Consider the following 22,537-nt stretch of genomic DNA (forward strand, 5'->3'; position numbering starts at 1 on the left):
TTTTCCCCCCCTCTTCTTCTGCCGCCCCCTCCCCCCCACTCTGGTTCAAGCCGTTGTTTCTCAGTCTAGTTGTGTAGGACACAGCTCTCTGGCACCCGGTGCTGGTATTATGAGCCTTGCGCTCCCCCCTGTCCCCCAGGCAGTCCATCGCAATTGCTGGTAGCCAGTCAGCCGCTCACAGCAGGTCATGCTGGCTGCTGGCCTCTTATGCTGGCTGCTGGCTGCTCATGGCAGCACACTGTAGCCCAAGGCAGCTCATGCCGACCTCCAGCGGTTCAGGGCAGCTCGCAGCAGCTCACGGCAGCCCAGCTCCAGGGAGAGCCGTTGTTCACAATCGTAGCTGTAGAGGTCGCAGCTTACTGGCCCATATGGGAATCGAACCGGCGACCTGGCAACAGGAGCAGGGCGCTCCAACCACCTGAACCACCGGGCCGGCCCCTAAAATTTTCTAGTAGCCCCATTACACAAAAAGAAATAAGTGTAATTATGATACAGTAAAATTGACTTTTTTTCTTTTGTTGTCCAGTCATGTGAATTTTAACACATATATAGATTCTGGTAATCAGCACCACAATCAGGACACAAAATAATTCCATCACCCCCAAAACTCCCTGTGCTATCCCTTTAAAATCATACCCTTCCACAACCGCTACCCCTGGGCAACTCTTTTCCCTCACTGTAGTTTTGTCTTTTTAAGAATGTCATGAATGGAATCATACAGTGTGAGCCTTTGGAGTTTGGCTTCTTTCACTTAGTATAATGCCTTTGAGATTCATCCAAGTTGTATCAGTAGTCCATTTCTTTTAATTGTAGTGTTTCATGGAATGGATATACCACAGTTTATTTACCCTTCGAAGGACATTTGCGCTGTTTTCAGTTTTCAGTCACGAATAGAGCTAATATAGTCATTTTTGTACAGGTTTTTGTGTATGTATAACTGTTATTTACAGTCAATAACGTGGGTGTGGGATTGCTGGGTTTGAAATTTGGTTTAGTAATGTTTTTTATTTAATCTGCTATTATCATTTCAACAGCTAATTAATATAAAAAATCATTAATGAGATGTTTTAAGGTCTTTTTTTCCATACTACATCTTCAAAATCTGGTGTTTATTTTACGCTTACATCTCAGTTTAGTCTGGAAGCATTTCAAGTGTTCAGTAGCCGCATTTGGCAGGTGACTGCTATAGTGAAGGACACAGCATAAGTAACTATGAAGTTCTACTTTCATTTTGTTTGTTAAATGGAACAAGAGGGAACTTCTTATTTTTGTATCATTTTATAATTACAATGTTAAACTTTTGTGTTTTAACTATGGTAACTGTTTTGATAGTGTGGTTTTTACTGAGTGCTGATAATGCTGTCACATTACATGGTTGCTGGGGACCAGCATCCATTCCTTTGGTTACATTGTGTCCTGAAGTAATAGGAACAGTCTCTCATAGGGGAAAGTGGAGGTTCCTTTAGAAGGAACGCACCGGTCTGCTTTGGGACCCTCACTCATGCTGTCTGGACAGGCATTGTGATAAATGAACAGGGAGCTCTTTATTTTAAATACACACACATGAAAACTCTTCTGAGGAGGGGAACTACTTTATTTTTTGTGTTAATGAATGGGTGTTAGTGCTTGTCTATGGTGGACAAATGCTTGGAAAATAATTACAGGTGGATTATGTGGCTGACTTGAGACATTTGCAGTGGGGAGAAGGGGAAATTTATGTCAAGCAAAAGCTGAAAAAATGAAGATGGTCAGATGAAGATGAGTTGTTATCTTGGGAAAGGGAAAGATGAGCAGAGGGTATTTGTGGAAATCTGGGTTAGGATACTGATGAGAATGCAGCTCAGAGTTGTAAGGAGTTACCTGGAATTTAGGTAGGCCCTGGCATTTTTGGATGGTGAACAATTAAAATGGCCTTTGTTTCTGCCAAGATCAGTAGAGCTTAAAGCATGGGTTTTAGGTATATGACTATTGAAAAGGCGAACAGGGGAAAAAATGATATTTCTTGGGTACCCCTAGTTCTGGGAACTTTTTGGAAACCCAAGCCTGGAAGAGAATGAAATCTGGAATCTGGCAAAAGAAATTCAAAGCTGAGGAAACGTCTAGGTCTGATACCTATTAAGTCAGCAGCAGATGTACTGCCAGAAGAGACTACCTAGATTCAAATGTTGGCTTTGCACTCAGCAGCTGTGTTATCCTAGGCAAGTTATTCAGCCATTCGCTACCTCAGGTTTCCCATTTCGAAAACAGGGTTAGTAATAGTATCTATCTCAGGGCTTTTATGAAGAATAAAAGAAATCTTAGAGCAGTAGCTAGTACCTGGTAATGCTCAGGAAACGTTTACTCATAATTATTATTGTTGGCAAAGCTGAGCTAGTTAACTACTGAAACACAGAGATATCAGAACCCTGTAACACAAATGAGAGTGCTGGCCCTCAGAGGAATAGCTTTCAGGAGGAAGGGCTGGGGATGTTCGTGTGTGGGAGCAAAGAGTTGGACGGGCTTGGGGAGTCTCCCTCCCGGGGGTCTCCCTTGGTATTTTGTCTTGAACGCATCATTTTGTACGTATTGGAGCACTTTCTTTTCTAATGGCATCAGCTACTTCCTCTATCAGTAGCAACCCAGAGCAATACATTTTGACAGGACAGTGGAAATGCTTCTAAGGGCAAGATTTGTTGGTACCAAACTGGTTTGTAGTTATGATTCTTGCCATAAACCAATCGTTTGTGCTTCAGGTTGTAGAAATCAGCACATTATGTTTTAGCATGGAAGAGTTGACTTATGTTAAATGTTCTTTTACCTGGTTAAATAATTTAAAAACATTTTTAAAGCCTTTAGAAAAGGAAGAAACAAGTCCTGTTGAAGAGCTACAATCTGAAGAAACTGCTATTTCTGATTTCTCTACTGGTGAGAATGTCGGACCACTTGCTTTACCAGTTGGGAGGGCAAGGTAAGTTTTTTCTTAGTATTGGGGTAGGACTAGGGTGGAGGGTAGGAATTTAAATGGAAGCATTCTTATAAACATTAGGAAAAAAGATATGTCTATCCCAGATCCCTCCCCCCATCCCCCCAGATATGTATACCTAACTCTCTAAGGATAGCTCTACTTGAATATCCCATAGGTATCCCAGACATGACCAAGAAGGCTGCAGTGACCTTCCCTTTCTCCAGTCCCCTGTACCATTTGTTGTTGTTGCTTAAATGTTTTCCTTGTGTCTAATCTGGTTCCCCTCCAATCTTTCTTCCTCACTCCTGCCAGAAAGCCTGATTGTGTTCTTCCCCTGCTTATAAATCCCTCAGCGGTTCTCATTGCCTCATGATAACATCCAAATTCCTTTCGAGTGACACACAGGAGCCTTCCTTGTCTAGTAGAAGCCTTCCACCAAGGGTACCCAGCAGGCATTTGGAAATTGCAGGGGTACTTTTTGGTTATCATGACGACTGAGGGGAGTTATTGGCCTGGACCATGGACTGTAAACGTCCTGCAATGCATGGGCTCTCCTGCCCAATGAAGAATGGCCCTGCTCTGTTAGAAACCCTGCTGCCTCTGCCTGCCTTGCCAGCCTTACTTCCTGCCTCCTCCCTGTGTAGCCATCTGTACTTCCCTCTGCCCGGCCTCCCCACCTCCAAAACCAAAAACTCCTTGCCGTCAAGGAGGTCTGGAAGATACAGTCTTATAAATAATAATATTAGAGAACAACAACTATAATAACACTATTCACAAAGTGACTTTCCTTCGTGGTGGTTTTGGTTTGTTTTGTTATGTGAAAGCTTCTAACATTTTTATGGAGTTAAATTAACACTTTCTTGGCTTCTTGATTTTAAAGCATATTTGAAGGCCTTTTTTCTTTCCTCCCCCACAACTTAAACATTATTTGTTTGTATTGTTTTCTTCAGCCAGTGTTTGTTGGGATTTACCCATATGCTTATCATTTCTTTGCTCTCCATTTCTTCTTGCATTTCAGACCTTCCTTCTGGGATTATTGTATTTCCTTTTTGAAGTACAACCCCTTAGAAATTCCTTTCCTGAACATCTGTTGGCAATAAATTCAGTTTTCATCTCTTTGGAAAAAAATTTAGGTCACATTTTTGAGTAACTTTTAATTTTGACATATTTTCAAATTTACAAAACAGTTACAAGAATAGTGTAGGAACTTCTGTATATCCTTAACACAGGTTCAACAATTGTTTACATTTTGCTGCATCTGCTTTGTCATTCTTTCATTCCTCCTCCTCCCCCACGCCCACCATCTATTGATATATAATATACACATCTCATATACACAATTTTTTTGTGAAATATTGACAGTATGTTGGAGACATTATTATTCTTTACCCCTAAATATTTCATGATGTATTTCCTAAGAACAAGTACATTCTCTTACATGCCACAGAACAATGATCAAAATCTGGAAATTTAACATTGTTACAATGCTATTATCGCATTCACAGTTCATAGTCAGATTTCCTTAAGTGTCCCAATGACTAACGACTTCAAGCATCTTTTCATGTGCTTATTGGCTCCTACTTCTTTCCCTGCCCGCCCCCAGCTTTATTGAGATATAACTGGCACGTCCTATTTATTTCCTTAGCTTCATTTCACAACATGCTTTCACTCCCACTGAACCTCTACCTTTACCTTACTGAACTCCCTGCTTATAGTACCTCTGATCCTGTCACTCTGTCACTTTCTGGTGCGTGAGCCTAGATCTGCCTGGTGTGCCCTCCTCTCACTTCTTCATTGGGTGAAATATTTATGTGCACTTTGCCACTTAATTTCCAGATTTTTGTTTCTGGGATAACCTTAGTGATATCTTTGGAAAAGAAAATTCTTGACTGATTGGCAATCTCTACCTGTAATTTATTCTTCTTACTCTTGTTTTCAAGGCAGTTAATCGGACTTTACACCATGGCTCACAATCCTAATATGACCCATTTGAAGATTAGTCGGCCAGTTACTGCCCTTCCTCCCCTCTGGGTGAGGTGTGACAGTTCAGATCCTGAAGGGACCTGTTGGCTCGGAGCTGAGCTTATCACAACAAATAGCAACATTGCAGGAATTGTCTTATATGTGGTCAGTTGTAAAGGTGAGAGCTCACTCTTACTACTTTTATGGGTGTATGTGTGCGTATTATTTGATAGTTATTGTTTCATGGTTTTAACTGAAACTTAATGTTGTTAAGAGGGAGGTGCGCACAGTGGAACTTGTGTTAGCCGTGAATCTACTCTTGTGTGTGCCTTGCAGCAGGCGGTATTCTAGAATCTCCAGAAACAGGTCTCCAAAAATCTGGACAAGAGTTTATAACTGTTTTGTTTGGGTCTCATTTGATTTGTATGTGTCATTTTGGACATTTTCCTTCATTGGAGAATAAAAAATAATCGAATACAATGACAATACATTTCCCGTCTTATAGTAGGCATATAATTATATTTTTGGTGGTAGTATTGACCTTTGTTCCACTTTCATTTTCCTATAAAGATTTCATTCATCTGTGATTTAAAATTTAATCTCAACTATTATTAGTGTTAAATTGTGGTACCCTCAGAATTTTAATTTTCTAGCGCTGTTATTTTGAATTGTACCTTTAAATTATTTTTTTCTTTAATGTCCCATAGCTGATAAAAATTATTCTGTAAATCTTGAAGACTTAAAAAATTCACATAAGAAAAGACATCACTTGTCCACTGTAAGTATTTCTTTTCTCATTATTTTCTTCAAACTGTTACCTACCTGTCTTCCTAATTTAAATTTTTGTCACTTTTAATATGACTAGATATTTTTCTGTAGTATCGAAATGTTTGTTTTTATTTTCATATCAGCTAATGATTAAAATTAAAATACAGAGGGCACCAAAAAAATGTATACACATTTTAAGAAAGGAAAAAAATGTATTAAAATTGTAATAATATATGTCGATAACAAAAGATGAATACAAGACGTGTATACTTTTTTTGGTACTTTTTTGGTAAATGCCTTCTGTCTTTTAGCTAATCTTTGTGATTAAAAAAAGTTGTCTTATTTTTCCATTTGGGATAAAAGTATGGCATTTTTTTCTTCTTTTGAGAAACGAAAGTAGTTTCAATAATGGGCCTTTCGTCACGTGACAGCATAGTGAATCGCCTGCTGGATGCACTCTTTTCAGGTCACAGTCCGGGGCTTTGCCCAGTATGAGCTCTTGAAGTCCACTGCCTTGGATGACACAGTCCCTGTGTCACAAACTACCATCACTTTGGATATTGCCTGGAGTCCCGTGGATGAGATTCTTCAAATTCCTCCACTCTCTTCAAATGCAACTCTGGTAAGAGCGAAGCCTGTTTTCTGTTGCTGCGTTTACTCAGTGTAGGTTTACTTTTAACTTGCTTGTTGCTGAGCCCAGCCCCAGCCCTCCCTGAGCTCTGAAAGGCTCAACTGGCCCCTGAAGTCTCACCAGGGCAGCTAGTGGAGGCTTGGTCAGGTGATCTGATCTATCAGTTGCCCACAGTGCTGCAATTATGTAACTTAAGAATTTTCCAGTGATTAATAAAATCTTGGAGTTGGGACACAAGTGAAATCATCAAAGTGACTTACCATCTCTGCTATTCTTAGAAGAGTGCAGATATTGGCAACACATCACGAATCACACTATTAAAAGCCTTTTCACACTATATTTACATTTCTAGGAATCTGTCTTAAGAAATTAGTCAGAATTGCTAACAAATATATACCGAGGATGCCGAAAAAATGTATACACATTTTAAGGGCTGCGATCTATGTATTGCTTTTCAAAGTTGAATTGAATTATGGTAGCAATGTGCAGTATGACGTTTGCTCAAAAGATGGCGTTAATCAAATGAATGCTATCGTCACCATGGGACAGGCGGGACAGTCGAAGAAAATGGTGGAAGCACAGTTGTCATTCAAGGAGTGCAAGACCATTTTGAAGTGGTATTTAAAAATCGAGAATGTTGTGGAAGTACAACGACAGTGGAGGCGTGAATATACAGCAGAACCTCTAACACATCTAACAATTGGCAGCATTCGTGATGAGTTTGAGGCGCATGGTGCTGTGTGAAGAAATTGAAGTGGCATGTATGGTGATACAAGTGGACACTGGTCAGCGTTGCCCAAGCAGTAGCTCGCCGTAATCAGAAGTGTCTGGACGCTGATGGTAACCACGTTGAGCACCTCTTGTAATCGCAGAAGTCAAACGTGACTTGTTATGGGTGTATATTGAGTATTACAATTTTAATTCAGTTTTTTCCTTTCTTAAGATGTGTATACATTTTTTTGGCACCCTCTGTATGTACAAAGATATTCACAGTGATATAGCTGCGTTTCCAAAGTATTAAAAACAAAACCTGTATATTCAATAAGGAAATGATTAAAATAGATATCCATGGTGAAACGTACTTTCTTTAAAAATCACTATTTAAAGTATCTTTAATAATAATAATAATAGGAAATGCTTATTTTTAAGTAAACCAAAGGAAAAAGTACAAAATTGTATATATAATAAAATCTCAACTATATTTTTAAAAAATGTATACAGAGAAGCCTGGATAGTATTAATAGTGGTTCCCTCAGGGTGGTGGAATTATGGATAATTATATTCTTAATGCTTTTCTTTTCCTACAATAGGAATTTACCTACAACAGAATTTACTTTTTTATTTTTCTTCACTGCCTCGCTCTCTCTCTTTTTTTCTTCTTTAATATCTTAGGGTTGTAAAACTTGACATCCAGGTAGGACAGCACACTGTTGGTTTAATTAGAAGGAGTCTAATGGACATTTTTATGGGGGAGGTATTTTTGGTGTGTGGTAATGCTGTTTGTCATTGAGTCTTGAAATATATTTATATTTCTGCCAATTGTCCTTTGGAAGTTTAGTGGGAGAGAGCAGGAGAGCAGTTGTCCCATGTAGGGACAGTTGTGGTATAGAGAGGGCGTGTGGTGGCCTGAATTTAGGTTGCTGCATTGGGATGGGCAGGATCTATGGTATCTCTCTCTGAGTAACATGTTCTAAATGAAGTATTGCCCTACTTTTTCAATTCATTAGTGCTTTATGAAATATGTTTTTTAATGTGTGGGTAGTTTGAAATTCAACTTACTATGACTCTTAGCCAAGAAGATGGGATTACCAATGAAAACTGATTTTGGGAACTTTGTAGAATATTAAAGTGGAGTCAGGAGATCCTAGAAGTCCTTTGAGTCATCTTCACAGAGAACTGAAATTTCTCCTTGTGAGTATCCTTCTGGAATTTGTAACTTGCATTTAATCTTACGTTTTCATAAAAATGTTTGCTAATATCATTGTTACTTAGTTTTGTGTTCTTCAAAATTTGTTCCAAATGTTATATATACATTGGGTACTCTTGGCAATTTGGACAGTTTAATTTTACTATGGGGCAGTTGTCCTTACATTTAAAAGGAGCGTTAAATAGTAGCTACAGTTCTGCCTTTGCTGCTCGAGTGTTTGGTTTTTATTTATATGATGGATTCCCCTCTTTCCAGGTGGGGTAGCTGCCAATTTATTTTAAATGCACATGTAATCTGCTTGGTAATAACTTGGGTTTTGATTGATGCTAAAGATTAATGAGCATGTGCTTCAAGAATTTTATGTTTCAGTAATTTTAGCTCCACTCTACAAATTGAATCTCAAGGGGGTGCCTCATTTTAATGCAGTAGAAATTCCAAATGTCTTAGCCTGGCATACAAAGCCAGTTATATTCAGTCACTGCCTTACTTATTTTCTTATTTCTTTTTTTAACAGCTTTATTGAGATATAAATTACATCCCATAAAATTCACTTGTTCAGTAGTTTTTAGTATACTTAAAGAGTTGTACAACCATGACCGTATTTAATTTTAGAGCATTTTTCTCACCCCCAGAAGAAATCCCATACCCATTAGCAGTTACCTCCCACCCCCATTGGCCCTTGGCAACCACTAAGGTGCTTTCTGCAGTACTTTATTCCTTTTTATTGCTGAACAGCATTCAGTTGTGTAGCTATACCACATTTTGTTTATCCATCCATCAGCTGATGGACGTTTCAGTTGTTTCTACTTTTTGGTTATTCTAAGTAATGCTGCCTGCCGTGAATAGGCATGTACGTGTTTTTGTGTGGCATATCTTTTCACATCTGTTGGATGGAGTTGATGGGTCACAGGTTTACCTCTATGTTTAACCTTTTGAGGAACTGCCAAACTATAACTTTTCCAAAGTGGCTCCACTATTTTATATTCATAGCAGCAGAATATGAGCGTTCACTTTCCCCACATCTTTGCCAGTGCTTGATATTATCTGTTTTTGTTTCGTCTTACTTTGTTTGGTTTTTGTTATAGCCGTCCTAGTGGGATGAAGTAGTATCTCATTAGGTGGCATTTCCCTGATGGCAAATGACATTTAGCACTTTTTCTTGTTCCTATTGGCACCGACTTCTTTCTTTAGCTTAATCTAACACTGTGAATCTCCAACCCTTGCCCTATTGAGTTTCCTGCGTGTAGTAGCTCTGATCCTGTCACACTGTCACTTTCTGGTGCACGAGTCTTGATCTGCCTGGTGTGCCCTTCTCCCACCTCTTTGCTGGGTGAGCTCTCTGTGAGGACGATTGCATTGATCCCCCAGCATGGCCTGTGCTGCCTGTGCTTTGTGCTGCCATAGAACTCCACACATACCTCGTCAAAGTGTTTACCGCACACAGTAATTCATTTACTTACCTGTCTCCCTTACTAGATTTCAGTGCCAGGCACCTCTTGTGCCTTCAGTAGCTAGTATAGTACCAAGCATTCTGAATACTTTTTCCTCCTATTGTTGTGATTGTTCTGTTTGTACGAAATTTGGCGTTTTTTCTGCCTTTCTCACCTTTCTTCTTGAAAGCTCCTCTTTCAGGACCGTTGCTGTGGGCTGCCATCATACTTCTCCCCTCACTTCTCTGCCCTTCTCTCTCTACCCTGGCAGAGACCTTATATATTCAGTGATTTGACTAATGCCTTTACGAGGGAACTCCAGATCTCTGCTTTAAGCTGATACCAGTTCCCATCTTTCTTACTTCCATCAAATGATTTCCAACTTGAGTAGAGTGCTGTTGCTTCAAATTCAATATGTCCAAAATGAAACATGAAATCTTCTCTAGACTAGATCTCTGGACCGGGAACCCCTGTCTGGTTCCACCGTTCCTTCAATTTCCCTTATATAGTTTACCCTTGAACAACACAGGGGTTAAGAGCACCTCTGCCCCAGCCCCCCACCCCACAGTCGACAATCTGAGTATAACTTTTGACTCCCCCACAACTTAACTACTAATAGCCTACTGTTGACTGGAAGCCTTACTAATAACATAAATAGTTGATTAACACATGTTTTGAATGTTGTATATATTATACTGTATTTTCACAGTAAAGTAAGCTAGAGAGAAGAAAATGTTATTAAGAAAATCATAAGAGAAAATACATTTGTATTTATTGAAAAAAATCTACATATAACTGGACCCATGCAGTTCAAACCCATGTTGTTCAAGGGTCAACTGTATTTTACTTAGAAAGAAATATTTCTCCCACCACCACTTACTCCCACAGCTAGAAGCGGCCAGTCTACTGTGTGCCAAAGATGTGGTGCTGGATGGTTCAGTTGTGCCACTAGTAAACGAAAGACGTGGTTCAAAACTCATTCAAATACATGTCTGTCTGTCGGACTTGAAAGTCGTCCATGCTTTGTTATAATGTCCCTTATAAATTCACAGAATCTTAGATGTGCACAGGGCCATAGTCTCTTCAAGTTCAACCCTCTGTGTTTTTGGGTAGGATATTTTTTTTTCCTTTTTCCCTCCCTCTCTCCCTCATACATTGTTCTTTTCTTCCTTTGAAGTTTCTGTCCCTGTGTCCACCGTGGTTAAAACCCTATCACGTCCCTCCTGGACCACTCTAATGATCACTCATTGTTTCTCGACAGGGACACTATGCGCATTGTGGGCAGGACCACGCTGTGTGGTTTGCGATCGTTGTACACATCGCAAAACGTTTTGCATCTTTGGCCTCTCCCAAATTAAATGCTCAAAGTGCTCCTGCTCCCCCAGTCATTGTGACACCAAAAATTATCTGCACGTTTTGCCAAAGGACCCCTGGGGGTAGAGCTTGAGGTCACTTCTATAGAGAAACATGGTACTTTCTCTTTTCCTTAGAGTCCATCCTGGGTATTTCTGATGAGGAATTCTTAACTACTTGATCATGTCATTTTTCTTGCACCAAAATCAACAGTGGCTGTTGTCTTCCCTGCAAAATAAACAAACTTTTTAAGATTTAAGATCACTATTGCTGTCTAGCCCCTATTCCTTATAATCTTTTTTCCCAGCGTTCCCTAGATGTTTTCTCCAGCTTGGTTAGAATCATCCCACATTCTTCATCTCATTTCATGCTCCTTCCCAGCCCTGCTTCCCACGTTTAGCTGATGCTTCCCACGTTTGAGTTGGAGTTGAGCTGAGGTTTCACATTGTACCCCTGGCTATTCCAGCCTATCTTGACCCCCTTTCCTTAGTAATTAGGCTTAGATATTGTATATATAGGCACATGCATTTATATTATTTTTATATAAGCTTCCATTTAGTTACTTCACCTGTATTATCTGGCCCTCTTAACCCACATGACAAGCGTCTTCAGAGTAGGCTCGTCAGTCTTGAATCCTGTAGCATCTATGCGCAGGGCGTCATAGTTCAGAACTCTGTCTTTGGATGTGTGCCCTGGTACTGGCAGGTACTAATTGTGTGACCTGAAGCAAGTTACTTAACTTTTCTTAGCTTCAATAAAGTGGAGGTAAATATTAATATCTCCCTCATAGAGTTTTTGTGAGGATTAAATAACATACTACATATGAAACACTTAGAACAGTTCCTGGCATGTGATTAAACATTCAAGGAATATTACTGCAACTATTATTATTATTAAATATATCCTTACTGATTAAACTATGTTTTCTACTAACAAGCTTTTGGGCTTTTTAAATCTCATAGGTTTTGGCTGATGGTTTGAGGACTGGTGTTACTGAATGGCCTGCGCCTCTGGAAGCAAAACCTGCTGTTGAAGTTGTGCAGGAATTCCTGAATGGTGTTTGTTTTCCTAATTCGTGCTCTGCATTGTTTGTTTTTCTTAACTGGGAATTTATTCTTGCTATCATTAAGTATAAGTTGTCTTTTTAGGCTTAGTACTGTTTTTGATTGAGATATATGAAGCTATGAGGTCTTTCATTCAGAATTGCTAATGGTAACAGCCTAAGTAATTTTAAGAATAAGATTTAATTTAAAATTTACACCACAACCGTATTTGAGATTATAGGAAAAGAGGGATGGAACAGTAGCCTTTGAGCACTTACCATGTACTTGCCATTGTGTGTCAGGTACCTCCATTCATCCTCATACGCCTACCTGGTGGGTATCGATTATATTTCTGTCGGAGAGTGAAGTCATTTGCTAAAATCCCCAGTTACACTTTTATTGTCTTCATTGGCCATTTGAAAACAGAATCAGGATGGAAATAATTTGGAAAGCAGAAAAATAAAATGCAGAATTAATAAACTTTTGTCACTTTCTAGACTTAAATAAGCTGGATGGATTTGGTGATTCTACAAAAAAAGACACAGAGGTAAGTGGTTGTTATCAGTTAGAAATGTATACTGAAATCACTTTTAAAATGTAATTTTACTATTATGTTTCATCCTGTACCATCTATGTCAAATGAATCTGGACAGTGAAAGAAGTGCACAAGGTAGTTTTTTCTTGGTCTTTAATGTCAGCCCTCGTGATTGTTTTTCTTAGGAACTGGTAAATATTTTTAAAGAGAACTAATACATATGTATTATTAATTGCTCAACTGCAGAGAAGTAGAAATGAATATGTTAATATACTATAACACATTACTTTATTAATATATTATAAGATGGCATGTTAATATGCTGGAGGTGGTATATTCAATTAAGCTAATTGTGTTGTCATTTAAAAAATAGGAAAATGGAGACAATAGTAATTTAATTAAATATTTTTACATGGAGGAAAGTTGATGCTTGTTTTAAGGCATTGCAGTTTTAAAACAATTTTAGGGGCCCAGTTTTTCACTGTCTATTGATTTGTGCCTCTTTGTGTGTGATCATGGATCCATATTTTCTAAGAGCCGCATTTGAAAGCTTATTGGCCTTAAATTATTAACCTTTTTAAAAAAATTAAACTGAGTATTCTCTGATGCTTTTTTTTTCAGACAGTGAAGCACGACAGTGCTGCATTTGATCGCTCCATCGAGTGTCTTTTCACAGTACGGTGTGATCTCGATTTTGCTGAGCAGCTGTGGTGCAAAATGAGTAGTAGTAGGTGTCCATCAGGATTGTAAAATAAAATTGTTCCTGCTACTTCTTAGGTTTACTTTTAATGAAGCCTTTTGGAAATACAGTCTGTACTACTAGCTTTGTGTGGAAGTTGGTTCCTGTTTTATTAATACAAATTTATTTCTAATAATGCACTGGCACATTCTGCTCAAGAATTGTACTCAGACAAGGCAATTCGCAGAATCTATTGTTTTCTCCTGCCTTAAGTGTAAGATTTAGATGGTTTTTATGCTGTGTTTATATGAACCAATACATATACTTTCATGAAAGTACGATTATTAGAAAAAGGAAAAGGTATTCCTTAATATTTTACTAAGTGTGTTATTTTGTGGCAGTCAGTTTAATTTCTTTCTTTAGAAATGCATTGTCTTTTCTTTTGCCTTTTTCTTCCCCTTCTCCCATGCACAAAATATAGATACTTATCTTCCACCTCATTTGTGTATCCTTAAGATTAATGATATATTTGATCTGCAGAAATACCTTGAAAATAATGTTAGACTGACTTGTTTTCCAAGGTGTGATTTCCTATCAAGACTTGGTGAAGTGTTTCACATTGATCATCCAGAGTCTACAACGTGGTGACATACAGCCGTGGGTAGGTCTAGTATTGTGTGTTAGAACATTTTCTCAGCAGCATAGCACTATGGTTAAGAACCCAGGCTCTGGCATAGACTTCCTGAGCTTGAATTCCAGCCCTGCGACTTACAGCTATCTCCTGCTCTATGCCCAAGTTTCCTCATCTGTAAAGTAGGGGTAGGAATACTACTACCTCATAGTATTGTTTTATGATTAAATAATTTAATTGTTCAAGGTAAGTGCTCAATATTTGTAAGCTACTAATATTGTCATTGTTGCTGTTGTTGTGAATGATAATTCTCATATACTACTGATGATGGTACAAATTGGAACACTCTAAAAAGCAATTTTGATAATGATCCTCCATATGTGTTATGCCATGTGAATCAATAATTCTTTTTGTTAGGATCCATCTTAAGCTCATACACAGAAATCTGTATCAAGATTTTATGTATCAGAGTAATCATTAAAGCCTCATCTATAGTAGCAAAAAATTTTAAATGACCTAAGTTTCCACTATTAATGGAATGACTACGTAAATAATAATATAACCACAGAATGCAATGTGTAATAGTTGGCTAAAAATGATGCTGATAGATGATGTGGAGAAATGCTTCTTATGTTTAGTAGAAAGAAAGGAGTATATGCTATTAAAAAAATGTACACTTTGGAGAGAAAAACCTGGAATCAAATGCTAAAATGTTTTAGCAGTCACCTCTGGAGGTAGGGTTACAAATTAGTTTTTCCAACTGCATTATACATTTCTGTACATCATGAATTTTCCATAGTGAATTTGTGCTTTTATAATCAAGAAAAAGGTAAGTAAAAAGCTAGAAACAAAAAGATTCCTCATTTAATAGGAATTGTTTTAAATAATATTGCTGCCAATTCATACCTATAAAACTTTGAAACTTTCATAGGTGTGAACAGATACACTCTAGAGCATAGGCTTAAAAATTCTGCCCCTTAGTTGGGCATTAGTGATTATGGGCATTGTAGTCTTGGCCATTGAATGTTTTTTTTCTTGAGAGTTTCTATGTTTGTGAAGTGTTCACGAACATATCCCTACCATGTGCAATGAGTGCAAACGAAGTGGAAATAGTTTTTAAAAAGAAAGTGCAAAAGATTGTGATGAAAATTAGAGGTAATAGGCAGTAGTGAGAAACTATCAAACATTTTAGGTATATTTAAATTTAATTGTTTAACATTTGGAATACATGTTAGATCTGTAAGTTCACAGCTCTTTTTAATTTGTAAATAATCAAGTTAGTATGTTGGATATTGTAGCCAATAAGGAGTTCCTTATGACACATGCATGGACCATTGAGGGAGAGTTTTCCTGTAGCATCAGGTTTTCAGTGTAGTTGTTCAATTTGGAAAAAGATGCCAGATAGCACTTAGCCAGAAGAGAATTCCTAGTTGTAAAGCTTCAAAAGACCAACTCTGCCTTCTCTTTGGTGGAATTACATCTGGGGGTGATAAGTTTAAACCCTTCTTAATTGCTTTGGACTTGAGCAAATGAGTCAAGAATGGCATGTTAGAAACCGTGTGCAACTTGAGGGCTTTTATCCAAACAATTTATAGTATCAGGAGATTAAAGATGGAAGCTTACAGTTTTTAGCTTGTAGCTGATGCAGTTTGCTTCTCTTTTGTTTATTGGATTTATTTATAGTTTCATAAAATTTTCTTGATTTCTAGCTTCATAGTGGAAGTAACAGTTTACTAAGTAAGCTAATTCATCAGTCTTACCATGGAATCATGGACACAGTTTCTCTCAGTGGGACTATTCCAGTTCAGATGCTTTTGGAAGTTGGTTTGGACAAACTAAAGAAAGATTACATCAGTTTTTTCATAGGTAAGTCCCTTTCCCAGCTTAAAAAACTAAGAAGTATATCACAGTTGTCAGCCCTTAGGTATTCTCAGATTTTATCTTTCTACTTGTCCCTAGTAGTCCTGGCTTTGCCCCTGGTGTTCTGGACCTTTAATTTCCCCCTCAGTAAACAGATTAAAGATAACTATAGTTTTTATTTGTGTTGGCTTAAAATTTTTGAGATTCTATGAGGTTAATGTAGTAAATAATAACCCTTTTATGAGATGCTACTTTAATACCCAACACTTGATTGTTTTTATTAGGCCAAGCTGTGATCATTTTTAGAATAACTTCTGGTATATATTTATAGTGTAACTTGCCAAAAAATTTGGCCATTTCTGAGGAACTATTGAGCTTGAACATCTCTTTTATGTATGAACTATGAAAATTTTTACTTGGTTCTTTAACATGTAAAAGCTTATTTGTTTTTTCATAATAGGTCAGGAACTTGCATCTTTGAATCATTTGGTGAGTTTATTTTTTTATTCAAAAGTTGCTTTTTCTTTTATTCATTAATTCAATATGTATATAATTATTAAATGCCTAATCTGTGCCAGCCTCTGTCCTAGGTCCTAGAAAACAGATAAATGAGACAGTTAATGCCCTTAATTACTACTGCCTAATAAGATAGACAAAAAAGTAGCCCATTTAGTGTCATTTCTCATTCTCTGTAAATTTATGATGCTAACATAGCTGTATTCTGATCAAGCCAGTGTACTCTCATAACTCATTTATCTGAAGTGATTAGTGAATCCCTTTCTTTGTTAGGCCCTATAAAGGAATTTTTGCTTTATATTCTTTTGACCCACTTCTAGTATACACAAATTCCAAAGAACTTATGATATTCTTTAATATAGTGATTCAAAAGAGACTTCTGGGTTTCAAGGTCATGATTACAAGTTTTTGTATTTTTATAGTGCCTTGATTTAGAAAGTTTAGGAGATTGAACAGCATCCATTTTATTAAGAATATATCTTTTTAGTGGAAACACGCTCTAGCAACAACTATATATATGTGTATATATATGATGATGGAGGGCCCACAGGGGAATGGTTTGATAATGGTTTTTTAAATTTAGAAAGGTAATAACGCTTTTGAAAGTTGGAATACTGTATAGGGCAAATGTACCCTAAATCTCATCAGCCAAATGAGTACTCTTATTTTTATGAATTTCCCTCTAGTCATTTCATATACCTGGTTTTTTTGTTTATTTGTTTTTAGTGTGGTTTGATTCCAAACTTTTGACACAATAGTCCTTAAACTTGAGAATCCCAGGAAGGCTTATTAAAATGATAATTCCTAGGCCCCAGTGACTCAATAGGTCTAGGGCTTAGGAATATGTCTCTTTAAATAAGCCATCTCTTATTTTAAATGATTCTGATGTTTTTCCCTTACTATATTAGTTTTCTGTTACGTAACAAATTACTACAAACTTAAAAGCTTAAATGAACACAAATTTATTATCTTACAGTTTCCAGGAGTCAGGAGTTGGGCACATTTTAGCTTGGTCCTCTCTTAAGAGTTTCACAAGGCTGAAATCAAGGCATCAGCCGGCTGTACATTCATCTGGAGGCTTGACTAGGGAAAGATCCACTTCCAAGTTTCCCTCATTTATTATTGGCAGAATTCGTTTCCTTGTGGCACTATGACAAAGGTCTCCATTTTCTTGCTAGATGTTGGCCTAGGACCAGTCTTAAGTCGTAGAAGTTGCTTGTGGGTCCTTGCTATGTGGCCCTCTCTACACCATGATAGGCATTTTGTTTCTTCAGAACCAGTAGGAGAACGTCTCTAATCATTTTCTTTTAAAGAGCTCACCTGATTGGGTGATAGTAATGACCGAAGTCTCCCTTTTGATTAATTCAGAGTCCATCAGTTAGTAACCCAATCATGGGAGTGACATCCCATCATATTCAGAGGTTCTGGCCTCACTCATGGGGAAAGGATTATACAAGATGTGTACTCCAGGAGGTGGGAATCTTGGGGACTATCATAAAATTCCACCTACCGTATTTACGGTGGATTATTTCCTTAGGATGGGTTCTCAGAAATAGGATTGGAAGGTCTGAGCCCTTTATACTTGGCATTATAATACATTGCCAAATTTCTAAAGTTTTGCACCCATTTACTAGTAATATATGTGAGTGGAATCTTATCAATATACTTGCTCAGTTTCTTGGTACTTCAGGTTTGCTACCTATTTTTAGAGGTGGACACCTCTGTCAATCTAGCAAGAGTATTGAAGTTAAGAATTATCTTATGGACTTGCCATTCCACCTGGAGAGGCTAATGGGTGGCATTAGTCACCCACTTAGACCTCCTTCATAAAGCAGTTCTGTGATTTGCCTTCACCAGAGAATATGTATAATGGTTTTCTTAGTACAGTCTCAGTGAAGACTTTACTTACAGATTAGTTAGAGGAATACCGAGTTTTCCCGAAAATAAGACCGGGTCTTATATTAATTTTTGCTCCAAAAGACGCATTAGGGCTTATGTTCAGGGGATGTCCTCTTGAAAATTCATGCTAGGGCTTATTTTCCGGTTAGGTCTTATTTTTTGGGAAACAGTAGCATTGAAAGGTGGTATATTCTATCTCGTTGTTTTTTCCCCTCCATGAATGAAGCATTCACACTTAGGTTTAACATGCATAGCCGTATTCTTTCAAAAGGTTCCACTTCTTTAATTCCTTATAATACTTATACTTTTTTTCATTCCAGGAATATTTTATTTCTCCATCAGTAGATATACAAGAACAAGTTTATCGTGTTCAAAAACTTCACCATATTCTAGAAATATTAGTCAGTTGCAAGCTTTTCATTAAACCTCAACATGAGCTCCTCTTTTCTTTAACACAGTAAGTATTTCTCTGTTGTTTACCTATGTAAAAATGTTTCTCTTCCAAAATAGTTCAGCCAAAATATGTGCCTTTTTTTTATTATCAGTTAGGATAGAATCTATGCACCCTGTTTTCACACTCTAATAGGAAGCAAAGGCTTTGGATTCAGAAGAAATCCGGTTTGACACTCGGCTCTAGCACTTTCTAACTTCCAGAGGAAGTTCCCTTTTACTGCATCTTGTTTTCCTATCTATAAAAGGGATCTATTAACCTCATGTGTTTGTTGTTAGGATTAAATGATGTAAAGCATATAAAGTACCTGTCACTTGCTAGGTGCTTAATAAATATTAGTTCCATCCCTTTTCTTTACATTCTTATATATTTGGGCCGAACTAATTGCCAGCCATCTGTACGAGTATAACTGAATTGAATTAAATATAACCAGAACTCTCTGTCAATAATAGTATTGCTATAATTTTAGAGATTTCTGCCAGTCAGTTTGGAATAATCCTGATACATGGATTGCTGGTGTCTTATGTGTATTGGAGGCCTCACACTGGAAATAAGTGAACCATCCAGTAGAAAGACTGGGTTTCTTTTTCCCTGTGAAAGGAAATGTACCACTGTCTTTTCCAAAACTTGAATTTGCCTTAGTCTTAAAGGGAAAAGTTTGAAATTGTTATTGGTTTTTTTTTTCCATTAAAGGTAAGTAATATAAATAAGTTAACTCTTTAATTCCCCAGACTCTGAAAACCATGAAGGCTGTATCTTTCTCTTTTGCCTCTTTGTTTTTCTCTTTCTGATAGGTCTCTCTCCCTACTTAAACCTTTATTTGGGCTCAACTTAAATATATTTTATATTTATGAGAAATATGTATATTAATTTTTAAAAAGCAAATTACAGTTCCTTTCAAAGAAAAAAAACATAGGCTATGTTTTGTTGGGAGTTGGGGGTGTTGTGTTTGTTTTTCCCTTTTGTGTCCCTGAAATGATTCTGTTGTTAATGTTGTGGTCAGTGGTGTTCAGTAAAATGTTCCCTGTGAGCCTCAGACTACTAGGAAGGCTTTGTCTCCAAGTGGCAGTTTTTTCCAAAAGAGCTTCACTTTTTCATTTGTTTAGATCCTGCATAAAATATTATAAACAAAATCCTCTTGATGAGCAACACATTTTTCAGCTGCCTGTCAGACCAACTGCTGTAAAAAACTTATATCAAAGGTAAGCAATTTAATAATTAAATAATACTTTAAGTCCGGTCATGATTCTAGGCAGTTTCATTGTCCGCACCATGGGGACCCCATAACCCAGAGCTGCTTCACCTCTGAAACCTGAATCATCTTACCCCTTCTCTGGCCCTAGTCTCATAGAGTTCTCCCTCTGCCTTCTCCCAGACCTTCTGTCTACTCTCTTTCGACCGTTGAGCCTCTAGTCTTTCATTTTTCTCTCAATTTGTAATTCCTTTGCCAGACAGGGTAGAAAGTATAGCCAGAAGGGAAATAAATGACAGATTGGGGAAAAAGTGATCAGGGTAATGACAACAGTCAAGGGTATGGCAGTGGGAGTGAGAGAAGAGTTTGGCATTGGGGAGATAGAGAACGGCGAGGCTAAGATGAGGTTGGCCCTCCACATGGACACTGAGTTTGCCTCAAATGATGGTCTCCCCTCAGCATATCACGTACTTCAACTTCCTCTGATACTACACTCACTCTGTTTATACCTTCCCTTTATTTAGTTCTCTCTTATCCAAACCTCAACAGTTCCCATGAAATTGCTCTGGCCAAGATCACCAGGGGCCTTCTCATTACCAAATCCAATGGACACTTTCCAGTGAAACAGTGTTGTTTAGTCCTGGTGTAATTAGCTGGCCCACCAATTCTTTCTTTTTGAAAGTACTTATAAGGCGGTTTGGCATTTAGCACAATTGCTTTCTTGAACCTATCGCCTTCCTTTGTTTCTGCGACATAGCATTCTGTCTTAATTTTAATTCTACCTCTCTAGCCCACCTCCGAGACTGAGAATAGTACTCTATCGAGTTCTTCTTCCTCTTTCTGCTTCTTATATGTGAGTTTTCACCAGAGCTCTATCCTCTGCCCTCTTTTCTTACTTTCTATCTTCCCTGGGCGATTGCATTCATACTCAAGGCTTTAATTCCTCTGGGCTAATGATAGTTCATAACCCATATTTCCAGCTTCTCCGGAGCTTCAGACCCATGTTTCTAAATGCCTATTAGATGTGAATCCCCAACTTCAGTGTCCTATAGGTAGTTCATACTCTAAAATCCGAATTTAGAATCGTGACCTGTTCGTATCTTCTTCCTTAGTGCTCATCACATAAGGACTTTACTAAATGACTATAGAAGGAAGAAAGGAAGGAAGTAACTAGGTTTGTTTCCTTTGATGTTTTTATTCCTTAGTGAGAATCCACCGAAGTGGAGAGTGGAAATAAGTAGCAGTCAAAAAAAGGTGAAAACAGTTTGGCAGCTGAGTGACAGTCCACCTGTAGACCATCTGAATTGCCACAAACCTGGTAAATCTGGTTTGTAATCTATTTAGATGAATTGAAAATGAAAATAAAATGTTACTGATAGAGATTATTGTTTTAGCTCTTGTGCCCAATTTTAAATAATTTTCCTGAACTCTAGGTGTAAAACATATTTATACTGAAAAAAAATCATGAAGTGGTGCTTTTTCTCATTATCCGGAATAGAGGAACTTTTATTAAAAGAAATCAAGCAATAGGGACATAGGAGTAAAAATAGGGTTAGAAGATTGAAGTGCCATACTTCACACTTTTGTGCCCTGCTTAAAATAGTGATTATGTTTCTGCTGTAATTTCTTCTCTTTGGAATAAGGGTTGAGATTTCTAATATTCTGTCAAAGATGGTTCACATTAGTCAAAGAATGTCTTTCAGCCCCAGGTGTAATTAGCTGGCCCACCAAGTTCTCCTCCTTCAGTAAGCACCTATAAAACTATTAGCTTCACATAAGTGGATTGTATGGTGCTGTTGCTTTTATTTGTATAGGTCTTAAGTGTCTTCATTCAAATATTGCAAGGATTATCCAAAATCAAATCTGATGGTTTTAAGACAGAAGCCCAGAAGATTTCAAAAGCCTATAGTTAACTACCGCTGGGAATACTAATAGTCCTACTTAAGTGATTGATACCTTGAAAATTATTTCCAGAAAATGTTTATCCTTCTCCCCAAAATATATTTTGATTCAGGGATAATGAAATCTCTCAACTAGAATTGGAACTTCTCTACTCGTATGGCTAAATTGTATAAGTCCTAAAGAAACTGAAAGAATTTTCCTGAGAATCATCAGTTAAAATCATGCTGTCTTTTCTAAGTGACATAATACATGGAAGCTATAAAAGATTGAAAATCAACTATATAAAAATAGAAACATTCCTGCATAGCAAAAAATACAAGAAGCCAAACAACAGACAAATGATAAACTAGGAAAAGTAATTTGCAGCTCTAGTTCAGAAAAAGAGCTATATTCCCTAGTAAAAACATTTCAAATCAATAAGAAATATATTAATAACCCAATAGAAAAATGATCAAGTAAAATGAATAGTTTACTAAAAAGGAAATTCAAATGTCATCTTAAAAATAAAAGACGCTTACCTCCACCTATACGAAGAGAAATGCAAATTTGTATGTTATGTTATAAACCATTTTTCACCTGTCAGTTTAGCAAGATCAAAAAGTTGCATGTCACAGTGCTGGCCAGGACATGGGGGAACAGGCAGTCAGCCTCACACATTGCTGGTTGGAGTGTAAAGTTGTATAGCTCCTGTGGAAGGCAACATTCGCCAAAATTTTACAAGAATATGTGTTTTTTTGCCCAGCAGTTTCATTAATAGGAATTTATTCCACACACATAACCAGACGTGCAAAAAGACCTACAAACAAGGTTGTTA

The 22,537-nt window shown here is 37.5% G+C and overlaps 1 protein-coding gene across 1 annotated transcript in view; it reads left to right on the top strand.

Annotated features, from left to right (window-relative positions):
- ZWILCH (zwilch kinetochore protein) overlaps window positions 1-22,537 on the top strand; it is a 31,666-nt gene that overhangs the window by 5,059 nt on the left and 4,070 nt on the right. The window contains exons 4-17 of the mRNA XM_081049339.1: window positions 2,829-2,947; window positions 4,885-5,084; window positions 5,614-5,684; window positions 6,141-6,296; window positions 8,145-8,216; window positions 11,978-12,071; window positions 12,556-12,605; window positions 13,215-13,320; window positions 13,854-13,933; window positions 15,613-15,769; window positions 16,224-16,252; window positions 18,499-18,635; window positions 19,736-19,831; window positions 21,027-21,139. Of these exons, the coding sequence (XP_080905465.1) occupies window positions 2,829-2,947; window positions 4,885-5,084; window positions 5,614-5,684; window positions 6,141-6,296; window positions 8,145-8,216; window positions 11,978-12,071; window positions 12,556-12,605; window positions 13,215-13,320; window positions 13,854-13,933; window positions 15,613-15,769; window positions 16,224-16,252; window positions 18,499-18,635; window positions 19,736-19,831; window positions 21,027-21,139 (1,480 nt within the window). The remainder of the gene's footprint in view (window positions 1-2,828; window positions 2,948-4,884; window positions 5,085-5,613; window positions 5,685-6,140; window positions 6,297-8,144; window positions 8,217-11,977; window positions 12,072-12,555; window positions 12,606-13,214; window positions 13,321-13,853; window positions 13,934-15,612; window positions 15,770-16,223; window positions 16,253-18,498; window positions 18,636-19,735; window positions 19,832-21,026; window positions 21,140-22,537) is intronic.

Source organism: Rhinolophus hipposideros (genome assembly GCF_964194185.1).
Source record: "Rhinolophus hipposideros genome assembly, chromosome: 5".
Taxonomy (NCBI): Eukaryota; Metazoa; Chordata; class Mammalia; order Chiroptera; family Rhinolophidae; genus Rhinolophus; species Rhinolophus hipposideros.